General features: G+C 43.5%; 1 protein-coding gene across 6 annotated transcripts; it reads left to right on the top strand.

Annotated features, from left to right (window-relative positions):
* Positions 1 to 66: 66 nt before the first annotated feature.
* LOC104921604 (girdin) lies at positions 67 to 17,759 on the top strand. 6 transcript variants are annotated; one of them, XM_019260205.2, is made up of 31 exons: positions 67 to 217; positions 297 to 402; positions 677 to 773; positions 856 to 947; positions 2,510 to 2,615; positions 4,629 to 4,698; positions 5,340 to 5,398; positions 5,494 to 5,577; positions 5,726 to 5,866; positions 6,100 to 6,278; positions 7,120 to 7,201; positions 8,027 to 8,185; positions 8,302 to 8,448; positions 8,619 to 8,763; positions 8,881 to 9,552; positions 9,650 to 9,855; positions 9,962 to 10,156; positions 10,690 to 10,820; positions 10,920 to 11,058; positions 11,149 to 11,322; positions 11,504 to 11,665; positions 11,806 to 12,083; positions 12,196 to 12,339; positions 12,472 to 12,658; positions 12,765 to 12,910; positions 13,133 to 13,225; positions 13,809 to 14,014; positions 14,762 to 14,842; positions 15,429 to 15,677; positions 15,833 to 15,898; positions 16,098 to 17,759. In XM_019260205.2, the coding sequence occupies exons 3-31, from the start codon at positions 711 to 713 to the stop codon at positions 17,180 to 17,182; spliced, it is 5,541 nt and encodes a 1,846-aa protein (XP_019115750.2). In that variant the 5' UTR covers positions 67 to 217; positions 297 to 402; positions 677 to 710; the 3' UTR covers positions 17,183 to 17,759. The 6 variants fall into 6 exon arrangements, with proteins under 6 accessions (XP_019115750.2, XP_019115749.2, XP_019115748.2 ...); XM_019260204.2 differs by having other exon boundaries at positions 10,917 to 11,058; XM_019260203.2 differs by having other exon boundaries at positions 540 to 773; positions 10,917 to 11,058.
* Positions 17,760 to 17,785: the final 26 nt, after the last annotated feature.

The raw sequence follows: 17,785 nt of genomic DNA, 5'->3' as shown, positions 1-17,785 counted from the left end.
CTGTTGTCGCGTGAAAGAGAGGCTGCTGCTGATGGGGAGGGAGGCGCCGTTGTCATGGTAACAGATTAAAGAAAAAAGATATTTCAGAAGCTGTATTGGCACTTCTGCTGCAGTGTCTACAAAACTGTCACTCCCAAAGGGACGGATCATCACACTGTATGGAGTCTAGGCTAAGAGAGAGGGTTTTCTTAAGGAGGCGACACGTTTGTCTAAAACTGTGAGTTTATTTCGTTATTTGATATTTATTTTCAAAATCATTCCTTTATCAGTGCTAACTCTTCCTGTGTGACGAGCAGGGAAGCTGTGAGGAGGAAGAGGAGGAGGTGAAGGAGGAGGAGGAGGAGGAGGAGGGGTTGAGAGGACTGACGGCAGATGCCTTTGCAGCAGAGGACCAAGGAGGATGTGAGTGTGTGAGAGTGTGTGTGTGTGTGTGTGTGTGTGTAGCGTTGCGGGACAAAATGCGGACAGGACTGTGTGTCCGTTCACGTTTAAACTGCCGTACCCTGTGGATGTAGCTGTTGTTACCATCTAACCCGCAGTGCCAAGATGAAACCCCCAACTAGTTTATATAAGATGGATGGGACGACCTGAATGCTGCACTTCTGCAGGACTGACTCATTTCTGAAGAAAATGTAGATCCCAGGTTGCTTACCAGTCTTCTCCTGATCCGAAACAGCTGTTGAGATTGATCACCCACAACCTTGGTAACGATGGAGAGTGGAGTTTTTCTGCCCTGTCTGGATCAGTTCATGCTGAGCCCACTTGTCACTTGGGTAAGTAATGCAGGAAGCTCTGATTTCCTGCCAAACACTGTGATCTCACACCTCTCTTTCTTGTGTTTTCCGTCTGATATAGGTGAAGACATTTGTGCCACATGATGGGGGCATGCACTTGGACTTTTCTGAATTACTGGATGGAGTTTTTCTAAATGACATAATGACACAAATGTAAGTCACTTCATGCCGGCTTTGTTCTCGCAGCTTATATTTCATTTGTCACATTCCTAATCCAGCTTGTGAGCAGTGCCCAGATGGATGTTCAGATTAGTAGCCAGGGTTTTGAAGCCGCTACCTGTTATAGACTTAAGTTATGATTAACTGTGAGGTTTAAAGGGAAACATCTTGGGTGATATATCAGTGGTTGTGCATCATTCAGATACTAGAAATCATCCCAATAAAAGTCATCTTTCTTTTTTTTTAGAATTCATTAGGTATCTCATCCCTTCATGCCATTTGTAGCAGCTAGTGATACAGTATCAAGCATCTGCCTACATTCTTATCCAGGCACCAACAGTACTGGCTTTGTCACTCTGCAGAAATAAATGGGATCTTTGTAGTCTGCAGCAGTCTTTAAATGCAACCTCCTCATGGCTCACAGGTTAGGGTTTCCTAAAAGAAATGTTAGAATTAACATTAGAGTTATAAATACTCTGGTCTAACACTGGCCTCACCTAGAAAAAAAAGACTGTGAATAAATGGACCAGATCTGCCAAGACATCATAACTACTGTCAAGACGCTACTTAAGAGATTATGATTTGGGTGCCTTATGTTCTGGGGGACTTACCTTCACCCTTAACAAACAGTATGCTCCTCTGGCAGTTTGAAATGTGTCAAAGACTCCTAAGGACTAAAGACTCCTAGCGATCTGACATTTACTTTAGCCTCCCTGTCAGGTCACTTCACGTTGGACTATGGACTGAAATTGAAGAGTTGCAAAGAAAGGGTAGAAAACTGATGACCCAGTAGACTTGTGGATAATGCTGTCTAGTCACCCCGAGTCTACAGTATCCATTCATCCCACTTATCCCCCAGGGTCACAATAACCAGCTCTAAATGCAAAACAATGTTGCGCCGAGGGGAGGGGAAGAGGCGGGATAATCTCCTGGATTGGGAGACCCTAGGATTAGGGCCTTGTTGATGGTGTTTAGTGGCACTGGGACACAGATGGGAGGGTGGAGGAGGCACAGAAACAGGACAAATAGCACAGAGATGGAGGCAGGCGGACTAAAAAATGTGATGCACTGAGCAGCATCTCCTTCATCCATCATGTCTCTACATACTTTTTCCCAGGTGTAGAATAAAATTACCACAACAGGTTTCCTTACCTGAGAAACATAATGAGGTCTGACCTACATTTCTACAAATGGGTTCATGAATGATGGCATTTCAGCAATAATGTATGACAGTTCAACCCCAGACAGCAGTAGGTGAAATAGAACCAACAGCCCGAGGATCCAGCTAAAGGGTTTCCTTTGGGTGGAAAGTCGAATGCCACCCAGTTTGGCTCGAAACAGCTCAGTTTCTTGGTTGAATAGGATGATGTCACACAGGCTAAAGTTAGAAATGAATAGAGACCTCATACATGTTTTCATGGCAGTCCTTGAGCCAAGACTTGTACCAGCTCACAGCTTCCTCTCACACCACTCCACTGACAACCATGTGTTTGTTTGTGAATACCGAAAATGTCAAATAAAATTTATGTTGCCTTTATGTTGTGTCCCATCTTCAGAAATCCCTCAGCTACACCTCCGGGTGCAAACAAAGTGAGCAGGGATCCAAGTCAGAGGATCCAGAACTTGAACGTCCTCATCCAGCAAATCAAGACATATTATCTGGTGAGTTTTGTTTCTCAGACATACGATATGTTATATAATGTGTCCAAGCTACCGGCTGTTAAGCTTTCCATCCATCTCTCTACATCAGATTATGATATCAGAACATTTTGTTTGGGTTTTTCAACTCTACTTCAATTTGTGTCTTCTATCACGCACACATTGGATCACACATGTACAAACTAGATCGTTGGTAGCATTCGTGTCCCAGCAGATCAACTAGTTCTTCTTAAGATGCATGCCCTACATATCTGCCATGTACACATCTGTGTAATCAGCACAGCGGCAAGGTTAGAGCGCAGCAGAGAGCCACATTAAAGCTGCAGTCAGAGCTTTGGAGTGACACATAAAGTCACAAGACTGATGAGCAGACACTGATGTTGATTCTTGGATTTTCTGTGTCAGAATCATTAAGTACAATTCAAACTAAGCTTTCTTCTGTTAAGATCACATCAAAAGTAATTTCACTGAGCGTGGGACAATCAACTCCTTCAGATTAGCACCGCAAAGGAATGATGGGTTTATATATTTCTTTGTTTTTCACAACAGTATATTTTAAATCCTCCTATGTAGCTGGTTCCTTGCTTACTGCATTATATGAAAATCACTTCCATTTTTATGTTGTATGGTCAGTTGAAGGACTTAATTCCCAAAATAAGACTGAAGCGTCTACAACAACACCAGCAACTCTGCTAATATGTTTACAACATCAATGCATGCTGATGTTTAGCAAGTATAATATTAATTGTGGTCACCATCTTAGCTTAACCTGTTAGCATGCTAACATTTGCTAATTAGAACTAAATATAAAGTACAGCTGAGGCTGATGAGAATCCTATTAAATTATTTGTTCGTAAACCAAAATACTAGACAAAGACAAGTTTTGACCCCATGATGGTGCTAGATGAAATGTTACCAAACTTAGTACAATTTATCCCAAGGACACAATACATATTTGTATGAAATTCCATGGTAACACGTCCAATAGCTGAGATATTTCAGTCAAAATCTTAGTTGTGAACCTTGGAAATGTCAGGGGATCACCAAAGTCATTGAAATACATCATCAATTTCATGGCAATCCATCCATTTGTTGTTAAGACATTTTACTAGCAAAACAAAAAGTCAACTACACTATAACTATAGCAATCCATCCAATAGTTGAGATCTCTGTCTAAATCTGAGAGTCTGGACCAACGTGTTAGACTGACCATTAAACATTGTCATCCTAGAGCCATGACACTCTTGCAACAGTCTTGCAACATCAAGTCTTTATATGTCCTCTCAAAACCCAGTGGATTGACTCGAAAATGCTTCGATAAGGGTTATAATAAAAATAGGACTGGTGTGCTTTCTGCTGGTATCAAGCTAAACAAATTGATGTTCATAAGATACTGTTTTTTAAACCTACTACAAAACCTTGTATACGTTTTCATCTGAAAAGTTTCCTGTTCAGAGAGGAGAAACTTGCTCTCACACTCCACAGTCACACATATAGTAAAGAAGAGGATGATTGGGCATTTGTGAACTTTAGTTGAACTTCCATTCAAAGGTCACGGTGGCAGTCACTGGAAAATGACTCCACTCAACTGTAGCTTTCCTTGCAAATGGGAAGTAGTAATAGTTTCCTGAACTTTACAGGGACACTTATCCTCATTAGGAGCCATTAACAATCACTACTACACTGTGCAAACACCGTATACACAGGCATGAACGCAAACCACTTGTAAGCTGATACAAGGCTGTACCAAACAGTTTGGGTGGATTTCACCACTACACCACGAAACTGGCTCCGTCATCTACCCATTCAGGGCACCCCTCCATTTTGTTGGCTGTGTTTCTATACATGTGTTTAAGCAGCCGCTATGTGCTGTACATACATACGTCCTAATCCATTCAAGCACTTTGGCTAGACCTCAAAAAGTGTTGTTTCAGCTTGGCCTAAAATGTGCTTATCTTCCCTTTTCTCAACCCATCTCGTCCCTCTCTTTTTCTCTTTCTTTTCTTTTTTTTGCAGGATAATCTGAGACAATTAATCATGATTCCTTTGCCAAACGTGTTGCTGCTTGGCAGGACTCCTTACTGTGGTATGCTCTTTTAAAGGAAACTCTGTGTTCTCTGGTTCCTCATCTCTCCTCTATATTGGAGCTGCTAAGTCAGTATACTGGAAGCTTGATTAGTTTGTATTGCACTGATTCCCCATAATTGACCTAAGATTAGGATGTGTGTAATATAGACTTTGTGTCATTTGTTGGCATTTGCTAAACTTGTCAAATTAAAAGATTCAAGAAAGAATTAATTGAGTTTAATGAACAATGATTAAACCAATTTATGATTTATTTGAAAAAATATGAAAACTACCACGCCAATGAAACTAAACTGAAACACTAGTATTACTATAATAGTTAATTGCATGGCAAATTTCCAGAATAAGCGATAACACTGACAGTCAGGTTGCATTTTTTTAAAAACGGCTTCCCAGCACTGAAAACAGTTGTAGTATTTCCTGTCAGACGGACTGCTTTGCTGTTTTGGATAACAGTTTTAATTCAATTGCACTCTATCAGTTGGATAACCACACTGACTTGTGATGGTGAGGCATTGGCAAGTGGTGACCCAAATTCACCAGCTCGTACTTGTTTCATCTTATCCCCATGCCAGCACTGTCCTCACTGCTTTAATCTGATCAGTTTCATTTTAGATATTGAACTTGTTTTTCTCCCCGCAGAACAAAGTCTGGAGGAAATAAAGAAAATTTTGCTGCTGTTGTTAGGATGTGCAGTCCAGGTAAACGGTTACAGTGTGATGATTTGTGTGCAGAAAACTGGAAACAGACTGCATGAACTTAAGTGAATTTAATCTGTTTATGTTTTTATGTTTAGTGTGAGAAGAAAGAAGAGTACATCGAGAGGATACAGACTCTTGACTTTGACACGAAAGCTGCCATAGCTGCACATATTCAGGAGGTATCTCACTTTATATGACATACAGCTTTGAAATGCCACAACATCATACAGAAAATTTATTTGTGTAGGGACATACTGCATTAACAGCGGATTTCACAGCCACTATGTCTGTCCTGCTACACTAACTGTCTTTTCCCATGTCTACCAGTTGACCCACAATCAGGAGAACGTACTGGACCTGCAGTGGTTGGAGTCCAGTGAGGTGCACCCTGATGAGCTGGAGGCTGCAGCGAAGAACATGGCCACGCACCTCCGGCACCTGCTGGACCAGAGGGACACCAATCTAGAGGTCGATAACCATTTATTCTGTTTGTTTGAGAGATACATACTAACTGCAAGATTTTTGTGAATTTACCTGATCTTAACTCATTTATGAATCCATAAATGAAGTTGTGTTTTGGCTGCAAAGTGTGCATAATTAGACATGAAACTTCTCATTTCAAGTTTTTGTAATTAACTCTGGGTGCACAGATTTTAAGAGGTAAATTAGGTGGTGAGTTACAGTATATGTCTTTTTTGCAGACTATAGCAGAGCTAATGCAGGAAAAGGAGGGTGTGGTTAGCTTGCTCAATAGCCCCTCCAGCCCGCAGTCCGCAAGCTACTCTCCCAGCATTCAGCAGCAGCAGGCGGGGACTCAGCAACACCTGGCGGTGGAGCTGGCTGACTCTAAGGCCAAGATTAGACGACTTAGACAAGAACTGTGAGTACCAAGTGCACACAGAATAATAAACATTTAGTTTATTTTACAGAAATTCCAAAATACAATTCAGAAGAAAGTGTATAGTATAAAAACTTCCATATAATATAGGCAATCAAATTGAAAATTTTCACTCTCTGAAAAGCATCTTACATGTCAGTGCATAGAAAACAGGGGTAGGAGTTGTCTGCTAGTATAGTATGAGTTTCTCTTCAGGGTTGCAGTTGGTTAAAAGTTAGCCTTTCCTTTGGGGAACTGCCAACAGAGAATGAATGAGAGGCAGAGAGAGAGAGAGATACTAGAGATGCCCTGGGGATTTTGGCCCACATTACTGCCTGCTTGGCAGGTTCTATGGCTGTGCACTACCACTGACCCACATTGCGTCTGAATCTCAGAGCACACAGGCACACACATTAACACTGATCCAATCAAGACCTCAGCTCTCCATCTCCCCATCTTCTCTTCTGTATTGTCCTTTGTTGTTGGGATGCTCAGATTCACGTACTGCTGCCTCTGAGCAAACACAATATCACTTAAAGCATCGAGTATGGCTTTACTTTGAACTTTTGAATGGCCCTGACCTTAGACAGTTCTATCATAGGCATACATATACATCTGAATCTGCAGTAGCCCAATAACATGGGGAAAAAATAGCATAGCAAGCTTTATGTTGCAGCATTTTTAAATAACTGATTAAATGTGATATCTCATACATTTGGTCATTTGCTGTATTTAATCTGTATTATGCTGTATTTATATCTATAAAAGTATTGTAAAAAACTGTTTTACACACTAACTAACGCACCTGCTTGTCTCTGTGCACTGCACATCTGACCAACACCAGAGAGGAGAAGAGTGAGCAGATGCTGGACTGCAGACATGAGCTGGAGAACATGGAGGCAGAGCTGAAGAGGATCCAGCAGGAGGTTTGAAGAACAGAAGGATAGCTTGCAGCTCGATCCGATGGTGACACACAATAACCTCCTGATCGCAATGCAGATTATACAGATTACTGCACACCATACTTTGCTGCAGAGCAGTGCTTAATGACAACACACTTAAACCTCTGAACTCAGATACAACTAAAGCTTATATGAATTTGTCTGAACAGGAGTTCTAATTCTCGTCTTCCCTTGTTTGCTTTAGTTAGAGTGGCTTCCAGCAACCACAACACTGACATATTATCACCTTAAAAGGTTGATAAGTTGAACATGTCAGCAAAAAGCTGCCTATTTATACATCAGTCAGACACGGAGCATTCACTCTCTATTTAGCTCCAATTTAGTATTCACCATTTCCTGAGGGAAATATCTGGCTCGACCCTAACTTTGTCTGTATATACCGGGTAGCTTACAGTGGGCTTATTACAACTGCCTGCTAGAAACCTAAAAATTAAGTTGGTGAGAGCTGAGAGAGAGAGAACCAGAACAGTAAGGTAGCAGGCTGTATCATCAAAACAATGAGCTGAATGATGCTAAAATCTAAAATAAGAGAGTTTGGTAATGATTCTCTCTGTTTACATCACAGTGAGTGATACCTTTCACAATACATCTGATCTATTGTTACTATAATGACATTGATTAATGCAGCTTTAAAGACAAATAAAGTGTCATTAATCATGTTTACCTGCAGAGACACTTTAAGACTTTCAACTTGGTCGAAGAAAGTTTCCTTTGCTGAAGACTAGTTAAGAAAGAATGGTGCAGGGCTAACTTTGCTCTAAATCATGCCTCTGTCTGAACCTCCACCAGAACTCCCAGCTTCTGGTAGACGCCCGCGCAGCCCGCACCTACCGTGACGAGCTGGACGCCCTGAGAGAGAGAGCCATAAAGGCGGACAAGCTGGAGAGTGAGGTGGGACGCTACAGGGAGCAACTGCATAAGATGGAGTTCTACAAGGCAAAAGTAGAGGTTGGTGCAGTCTTCAAAATGTTTTACCACTGAATTTTGAGATATGAATTTTGATTAGATATGATTTATTGGATGAGCAAATCTAGGGGGTGTTTGTGTGTGTGTGTGTTTTCCAGGAGCTAAAGGAAGATAACAGGGTGCTACAGGAGACCAAAGAGGTGTTGGAGGATCAGTTGGAAGGCTGGAGGGCTCGCTCAGATAAAATCCACCAGCTGGAGAAGCACAGTCTGCTGCTGAAGGCCCGGGTCCATGACATGGAACAGGTCAGACATCTGCACACAAGGAGAGAGATCAGTGAAAGTATAATTTAAGAGCATTACTCTTGACATCAGATATCCTCTTTAGATGATTATTGAGCGATCATTTAGTCCTTTCAGCCGCTGGGCAGAATCTTTTCTCATACCTCTGCTGATACTTTGTGTCTCCACTTTAGGAGAGGGAAGCTGATCGGAGGCGAATTGAGGAGCTTCAGGATGAGAACCTGACTCTGTGTTTGGCTCAGAGGAGGAGCATGGAGGAGTCCCAACACCTGGGTTGGGAGTTAGAGCAGCTCTCCATGACCACTGAGAACTCTCAGGGTAAGTGCTGGTGACGGAGTAAGATGAAGTAATTGTAAAATTAGTGGATGGGATTGGTTGAGAAGGTAGGATAAGTAAGGAAGTTAAGTGCCATCATGTGTGTGTGTTTTTTTAAAGGCCAGCAGACTCTGAGCGAGGAGGTGAGTGAGAGGACTTGCAGTCGGATGCTGAAGCTGGAGAAGGAGAACCAAAGTCTCTTAAGGACCATAGAAGAACTCAGAGTTCTCTCTTTGAACAACAGCACACATTCTAAACATAACTATCACCTGGAGTGTGATCATGTCTGCCAGATGGTGTGTAGCACTTACAACTGTACCTCATCAACAGATGAATCCACAAGGTTACAAACCTCTTGCTCAAATGTAGGAAGCCACACTAATGTATTCCCGCTCAGAGCAGTAACACAGCAAATGCTGAATGGAGATTCAAACTGCCATCTTCGTGCAGAAGAGCTGGAGGGAGTCCAGAGTGAGATCCTACTCACGGACAATCCGGACCTTCATATTCAGGAGAAAGGACAGCTAGAGGACCAAAACAGTGGAGATCATTTGAAAGAACTGATGTCTGATCTGGAGGTCTTAGAAAACAATCACAACAGGCTCCATTGTTTTGTGGGATCACGTGATAGCTCCCCTAGCTCAAAAAGCAGCAGTCCATGCCATGACAGCATCTTCACAGGTCTGCCAACGCGGTCCTCCTACGCCAGCAAGCACACACAGCGGCTAGAGGCCAAGTGCAGGGCCCTGGACACAGTTAACCAACACCTACAGACTTCCCTTGATAACACTGGTAGGTTCTGTAGATAAAATAATCATTAAAGATTTCAGTGATGCAGTTCTACAGTTACTAATTAAGTTATTTCTTATATCCCGCTCCATCGTTTTAGACCGGAAAGTTCAGCGCCTGCAGGCGGAGGTTCAGGAACTGGAGGCAGAGAACCAGAGTCTGCAGGCCACTTTAGAGGAATTTCGGATCACTGCACGACGCCTGGAGCAACTGGAAACAGAGAAGCAAAGCTTGGAACAAGAAACTACAGTGCTTGAGAGGGAAAAGAGGCAGCTAGAGAAGGAGAATCGGCGACTCCGCCAGCAGGTAGGAAGGTTTTTTTTCTAAGGGGCAAAGTGTCAGTTCAGTAGGATAATGTGACTTGTAATACCTTTGTATAAAATGTCTGCTGTTCTAATTTCGTCTGTCTCAGGCTGAAATTCAGGAAGCCAACTTGGACAGCAGCAATGTCTGTATGGCCAGCCTGGAAAGGGAGATGCGTTTTCTTGTGAAGGAGGTGGATGGCTTAAGGGAGACTGCTGAGAGGGTCAAAGGCCTGGAGGGAGACAACAGAGAACTGACGAAGCAAGCTGCTATCGACCAGAGGACCCTCGCTACCCTCAGAGAGGTGAGGGGAGGAAGTCTGTGCTGTCGAATAAATAATCTGCCCTGACGTTTCACTGATAATGCTGCAGCAGTGTGCATGTGTTCTGCCCTGACGTTTCACTGATAATGCTGCAGCAGTGTGCATGTGTTCTCGGATAGGTTTTACGTGACCACACTTACACGAGTTCTGAGATGCAAACCGTAATTACAGACATTTATTTTGAAAAATTACAGATAAAAACAAGTAAAAAAAAACACAGGGCATGTAAAATTCATGTTTTTGGGGTTCTTTGCATCAACTAATCAGTGACGCTGATTTTATGTGCTAAAGTGAAGGCTCTCACATGTTCTAATTATTTTTTATTATTATTATTAGTTTGTTCTAACCTCAAAGGCACAGTTTTACCAAAAAAGTGTAATTTTCTCCTGACTATCAAGTCAATTAAAACCCCTGGAACCACGGATTCAAACAGAAAGTCATTAAATGTCAATAAATGGCTCTTAAAACAAATTGTTAAATTGTTAGTGTTATCCTGCACTACTGTCCATCTTTAGGAGCTAGTGAGTGAGAAGCTGAAGACCCAGCAGAGAGACAATGAACTGGAAAGACTGGCCCATGAGCTGGAAATGAAGGTCCTGAACCAGGAGAGCACACAGCAGGCTGAACCGGAGGCACCAGATAACAGGTGCTTACATACTGTCTGGAGTTCCCATTCTGTAACTTTTGAAGGGAATAAGACAAGAAATGAGGAGTGTTGTAAACTCTTCTCGTCTCCGCGCAGCAGGTTCAAGATGCTGGAATCAGAGTTAGAATCATCTCTGAAAAAATCTCTCCGGATTAAAGACGACAAGATGGCAGCTTTGGAGACTCGTCTTCAGGAATCCTCTACCTTAAACCAGCAGCTGCGCCAGGAGCTCAAGACTGTAAGTCGTAAATTTCACCTTTGCAGACCTGTTTGTTACCAGTTTGTTAATTTGAGAAAACCTTCCCCGTTGACCCCTGTGACCTCACAGGTGAAGCTGAGCTATGAGGCCTTGCAACAGAGGCAGGAGGAAGAACGGACAGCGTCATGTTCCACCCCTCCCAGAGAGACTGGCAGGACAATGAGTGAATGGCTGCGTGAAAGTCAGGAAGCCACCAAGGAACTGCTGAAGCTCAAGGACCGTCTCATTGAAGTGGAGAGAAATGTTAGTGGTTTGCCTTTATAGTGACCATTTTTTAAATTGTTCTATTGGTTCATAAATACACTAATACTTGCTTTTGATGTTGATTCATGTCAATAATATACTGAGGGTATGAAGTTAACACGACCTCCTGGTTTTCATCTTTTTTTTCCTGCCAACATATTCACCGTCCTCGCCTCTCCAGAATGCGACACTGGAGGCAGAGCGCCAGGCTATGCAGGCCCAGCTCAAGCAGCTGGAGAGTCAGTCTCACAGCCAGCAGGCTCAGATCCTCGCCCTGCAGAGACAAGCTGCCTCACTGCAGGAGAGCAACACAGCCCTGCAGACACACAACGCTAACCTGCAGGTGCCATTAAAACACTCACGACTCACTGTGGTACACTTATAATATCATAAGATTCTCTGTGAAGCCTATTATACATGCAGACAGCACGCACTGCTACATGCTGCATTAAATCTTAATCTACTGGCTCCCTTCTTCTCCAGGTGGAGAAATCCACTCTAAACTCACAGAGCGCCTCCCTCATGGCCCAGAATGCTCAGCTGCAGCAGCAGCAGTCAGGGACAGAGAGCGAGCGGGACAGCGCCATACGGGATCGTGAAGAGCTGCGCGGTGTCCACGAGCAGCTTTTAAGAGACCACGAGCGGCTGGCGGCTCTGCATGAGCGGCAAGCCATGGAGTATGAGGCCCTGATGGGCAAGCATGGCTGTTTGAAAAATGCCCACCGCACACTGGAGCTGGAGCATCGGACACTGCAGGACAGGTGGGGGAGAGGAGAGGCAGCCACATTCTAGTGACTATAGATGGATTGTTATACCATGTGGTATGAATCCTTGTATGAAAGCATGTTTATGTGTATTTTGTGGTGTCTTCAGGTATAATAGCCTGTTGCAGCAGAGGACCAAGCTAGAGGACCTGGAGAAAGCCCTGAAGGAGGAGCAGATGAGGATGGCTATGGAGAAAGAACAGCACAGGACCACTGCAGCTGAATGTTGCAGACTCCGTGACGAGAAGGACTGGTGAGGACACACACACACACACACACACACACACACACACACACACAAAGCCACACACACTACATTATTACTTGTACATATCTAGACGAATGCATGGACAAACGTCACCTTACATCTTTTCTTTTTTTTAAGGCTGAACCAGACATACCGTCAGCTTCTTAACGACAACGAGTTGCTGACAGCGGATCACAAGCAGCTCAAGAGCCAGCTGAATGAGGCCAAGTTGGAGCACACATGGCTGGAAGCCGACTTCTCCAAGCTCAAGAAAGAGTTCCAGCAGCTGGACATCACCTCCACAAAACTCACCAACCAGTGTGAGGTACTGACATGCACTATTACATTCCAGGCTACATAGGCTTGATAAGATGACTTTGTGTATAGCTTACACATGTGCACATATGTCTGCTTGTCTGTGTGATGTTTAGTTGCTGAGCCAGTTGAAGGGCAACCTGGAGGAAGAGAATCGCCACCTGCTCAGCCAGATCGAGACCCTGATGCTGCAGAACCGAACCTTGTTGGAGCAGACAATGGAGAGCAAAGATCTGTTTCATGTTGAAGAGCGACAGTATATGTAAGCAAATAGAGCTAACACCGTGTCAGGATAATGAAGCATTGAATGGAATCTAATGTGTGGATTTACAGCATGTTCTGTTAATGTGCTAATGCATTAAGCAAACAGCATAAAATGTACCCTATTCATAGCACCAGTAAACACAAAGTAATCAACAGCAGGCCTGTAATTATTCCTGATGACCTATCCATCTATTTTCTCTCTCTGCCTGTCTCTGTTCAGTGACAAGCTTAATGATTTGAGGAGGCAGAAGGAGAAGTTGGAAGAAAAGATAATGGACCAGTACAAGTTTTATGAGCCATCGCCTCCTCGCAGGTAAGTAAGTCTATAATGGTGAGAACTATGATATTTTTCACTATTACTGTGGTGAAATGACTGTGACGAGTCAGATTTGTGTTTTCACCTTCAGAACTTTCTACAGTGGCCACAAGTTATGTTATTTTCAGTTGATATACACCGTTATTTGATTAATAAAGATCAAGAATTATGCATAGTGCTGTTAGTAATACAATGAGCTCCGTAGTTCTCTGTCTCTGACATGTTTTGATCCATGTACTCATGAGCAGTCTTTTAAACCCTCATTAACTCATTGTTTTAGCTCTGTTTTTGGTCTCCACCAGCTTCCCAAGAGTATAAATCATTTGTTACTGGGCAGGTAGAGCACTGTGGGTGTATTACTAAAACCAGCTGTATGCAGCAGACAAAAAACGCCACTATGAAGATTGAGAGTGACTCAAAACAATTATGTTTGGGTCAGAGTCTGACCATAAAACCAAAACTATAAGCTGCAAGACATTATCGCCTAGTTAAGATATTCTTTAAAAAAAACAAAAACAACAACAGTTGTAATACTAGCTCACCTCTACATGACTGGTGACTGACCCTTTTTGTTCAACAGACGTGGAAACTGGATCACCCTGAAACTGAAGAAGCTGATTAAATCCGGTAGTCGTGAGCATGGGCCTGACCGCCCACCCACACCCACACATTCAGGCGTTGCCGAGTCGCACCACTTCTGTCATGACAACAACTCCTTCATCAGCTCCAATGGCTCTGGAGGCCTAGCCTCAGCAGGTGATGCCATATCTCCCCAGCGGAACAGCAGTGAGTATGACCTTCTTCAATTCACCAGATCGTCTCCCATTGACTTGGCCGTACCAGTATCATCAAAGTACCAAAGTGCCCCCCCTTCACAGCTTCAGTCATAGACCAGGAAGGAAGATCAGGGCTCAAAGATGTTTCAGGAGTGTTTTCGTGTAAGGTCCAGTCCACAGCCAGAAAACAGAGAGGCAGTGGAGAGACAAAAGCCACAACCGATTCATCTACACATGAAGCTGCGTTTGTTGGACAGACATTCTTCAAAAATTTGATAAAACTTCCACCTCAGGAGACATAAAAACTTAAATAAATTGTTTTCAAAGTAAAAGTCTTTCAACACTGTTGTCAAATGCACCTCTTATCCATCATACACAATCTTCACACAGTGTGACTCAGTTTAACTTAACTTTTTTCATAGTAATTCATAAAAGTTGGCATGTGAGGAAGATCCAACCAGTCTACATAATAAATAAAAAAACTTTTTTAAAGCGAGCATATGTGTGTGTCATATCCACAGGGTCATTTTTCCTAATGCATGATGTGTGTGTGTGAACTTTCTTCAGAAAGTCCTCAATATGTCTTCCCTTTGTCTTTCTTGTTTGTTAATGTATTTTTTCACTATTTCCTTCCTTCCTTCCTTCCTTCCCTTGTCTTTTCCTTCCCTTCCTGCCTCTCTCCTCCCTCGCATCCCTCTCTCTGTTTGCATACATCCCTTTGTCTTCCTCCCGTGTTGCTGCACTTGCTGTTAAATAGCCACTCTGAAAATGTTTCCCCGTATGAGGAACAGGCTGAAGGACAGAGACAAAGTCAAGTCCCTCTTCCGTCGTTCCATGTGTAAGAAATATTATGGTCCGGCGTCTTTCCTCATCTTGACTGTAGCCTTTTTTTTTTCACTGCTAACTTGATAATACCAAGTGAATCTCTGCTTTTTTTCACCATCTACTACATGATATAACAACAAAGTAACCCTAGTTTGAGTAGGATTCATCAACGTTAGCGTGTATAATAAGAAGGGATATGTTAGTAATGTCCATCACAACCTCATTTCACTGCACTAGCTTAAAATTAGGTATGGCATTACAGCTTTAAGCATCTGCACCAGTCATTTTCTAGCAGAGTGGCTATATTTTAAGACAATCTGGGGTATTTTTTAATAGGGGTCAAAGAAATGCTGCATTGCAGCAGCACACTGGTGCTGCATGAGCTCTCTGTCCTACCCAGAGCGGCCTGTGCTTGTAGGCAAACATTTTAAAACTAAAATTCTGGGCTATTGTAAGGACTGCAGAGAAAGCAAACCATCCCTGTCTGTGTTTTCCACGCCATAGCACAAAATGACCTAGTCTCCATAACCGCTTCACTTGTCTGTACCCTTCCTTTCATCTACTCCCCACTTCTTCCACTCCGTGGTCTAAAAATGCAGCCCTGAGCAGCTTGCTGAACCCCGCTGCCCCGTGCAAGGAGGAGCGCTGGGCATGCAGCTCAGAGTGCCTAGAAGGTTCAGAGGTCGATGTGGAGGACAGGAAGAACACATTGACCTCATCCCTCACCAAATCCATCTCGTCCATCCACCACCTCAATCATCTCACCACTCTACCATCTGGCCACATCCCCACCACCATCACTGACACCACCGACACTGTTCCAGATCTTTCTGAGCTTTGGGTGACAGGTAGAGGCATTCATGAGCCACTGTTTTCGTTTGATGTCAGCTTTGCTAGTTAGACGCTAGACTTAAGCTTAGAGCAAACACTTGTGTTAAGCGTAGAAGCCAGGAGTGTCAATCACTTATGACCATTCAGTAATTTCCCATTTCATGGCCCACAGACAAGGATTCAAATGACAGCACCGTGCCATCTGGATTTGAGGACAACGACGAGCTGCAAAGTCACGGTAAAGCCCCGTGGATACTCGAGTAGAGGATTTAGCGAGCATACAGATGTATTACCAGCTCAGGAATTAGAGTAAATCCATCAAATTGCAATCATGACCTTGTTTCATATTAATCTCTATACTGATCACAGAGGAACCATCTGTTATAGAAAGACTCTGCTGCCCTCTGTTGGTCAATGAGAATACTATCTCTTTGCAGTGCTGAATGGTGTCCAGAGCCGAGCCCAAAGCGAGAGCAGTGGTGAGTTCAACCTGAGCATGGAAAATGAGCCATGGTCAAATGGCAGCAGTCCAGTCCAGCAACCTCCATCACGCCGGTCCTCCTCCTCCTACCAGCCACCCAGTGATACCTCCACACCCCAACACACACTGAAGCAGCAGCAGCAGCACAAGGAGAAAGCCTCTACCCTGCCCATCACCAGCAGTCAGAATTCAGACATCCAGTTTATATCAAAGCAGAAAGATCCTGTGCTCGCTCCGGACTTCTGGCTCACAAGGGGTACAAAGAGCATCCGAAGGGGGTCTAGAGGGAAAGTGATACGGCGCTCGTCAGATTCAGGGGGCACAGTCAAAGCGAACCCAGGGAATTCCAAACCGAGCTCTAACAAAGCTGAGACTAGAGTTTCAGTTTGTTCACCTATCACAGTGCTGTATGTTCAGGGTAAGTCATCCTCAATGTCTGGCTGCCTCAACTGCTTCTCCACCCCTTTGGGGAAAGAGGTGCGACTGAAAGGACCCAAGTCGCCCAAAAGTCTCCCTCGAGCCAGCAGTGTCATTTCCACAGCAGAGGGGTCATCTCGACGCTCCAGTGTGAACAGTGACTGCAAGGTGGCGATCAAGGCTAACCTGCCCTCTGTCCAGGTTTCAGATGAGAAGGTGACTAAAGAGGAAACAGGCAATCAGCAGCAACCAGAACCGGACACCAATGACAGCGAGCCTGAGCCCATTCCTCCAATCAAACCTCCCAGAGACCCAGCAGCTGTTGTTCCCACAGATCGTCCCAAATCCCCTGTGCAGGAGTCACTTTTTGGCTCATCGTTCACTTTCAACTCTGTCTTCTCAAACACGATCTTCAGTGACTCTGTGGTCACAACCACGACTAGCCTGGATGCCCTCGGCAGCAACCAGGCATTCATCTGTCTGAATCCATCCCTGGTGCAAAACTGTCCACTTGAGAGCCAGGAGGAGGACACACCACAAACACTGCTCAACGTGGAGAAGGAACCGAGTCAGAATGCAGAACCTGCAGCTGGGCTGGAGGACAAGCCGCTCACGATTGCATGAAAGCAGCTGTCACATCATGACTGAGTACTGTGTCATTCTAAAGCAGGTAGCTGCATTTCATCGCATCAACTGAAGCACACAGTTTAAGTCACTGTAATTTAACGTTTGCAATTTTTTCCACCTGAGTACACAGTCATCTTAAAAGGTGTATATGAAAGCTGTTTATTTTTCACACTGCTTTAGTAACATTAACAGCCTTTACAGCACATTAATCCACCTGAGAAACAGATCCAACAATTCACAGCGTTATTTTCTGTTAAATATAACGTATGGATAGACATCCTCCTTTGCCCATTAAAGCCTTTTCACCTTTACTTTACCATACACTGACAATCCTGTTCGATATATTTGTCTTTGCCAAAAAAAATTGTTCATTCCTGCTGTTCCTATTTATGTCCTGTTACTTGGACAGACTTTTAAATTATTATAAATTGATTGCCATGTCTGTTAGATTTAAATTTGATCCTTGGGGAAGGTGAAATATTAGTTCATGTGTGAGAAACTGTGTAAATCTTGTAAACTAGGATGTGTGTCTGACTGCTCTTTTCCCTGAAATAAACCCTCTGTGTAAAACACTGATCTGCACTGTCATGCTTTTATAAC

The sequence above is a fragment of the Larimichthys crocea genome, chromosome X (genome assembly GCF_000972845.2).
Source record: "Larimichthys crocea isolate SSNF chromosome X, L_crocea_2.0, whole genome shotgun sequence".
Classification (NCBI taxonomy): Eukaryota; Metazoa; Chordata; class Actinopteri; family Sciaenidae; genus Larimichthys; species Larimichthys crocea.
Note: the sequence above shows the minus strand (reverse complement) of the source record. Positions and strands in the feature narration are given on the sequence as shown.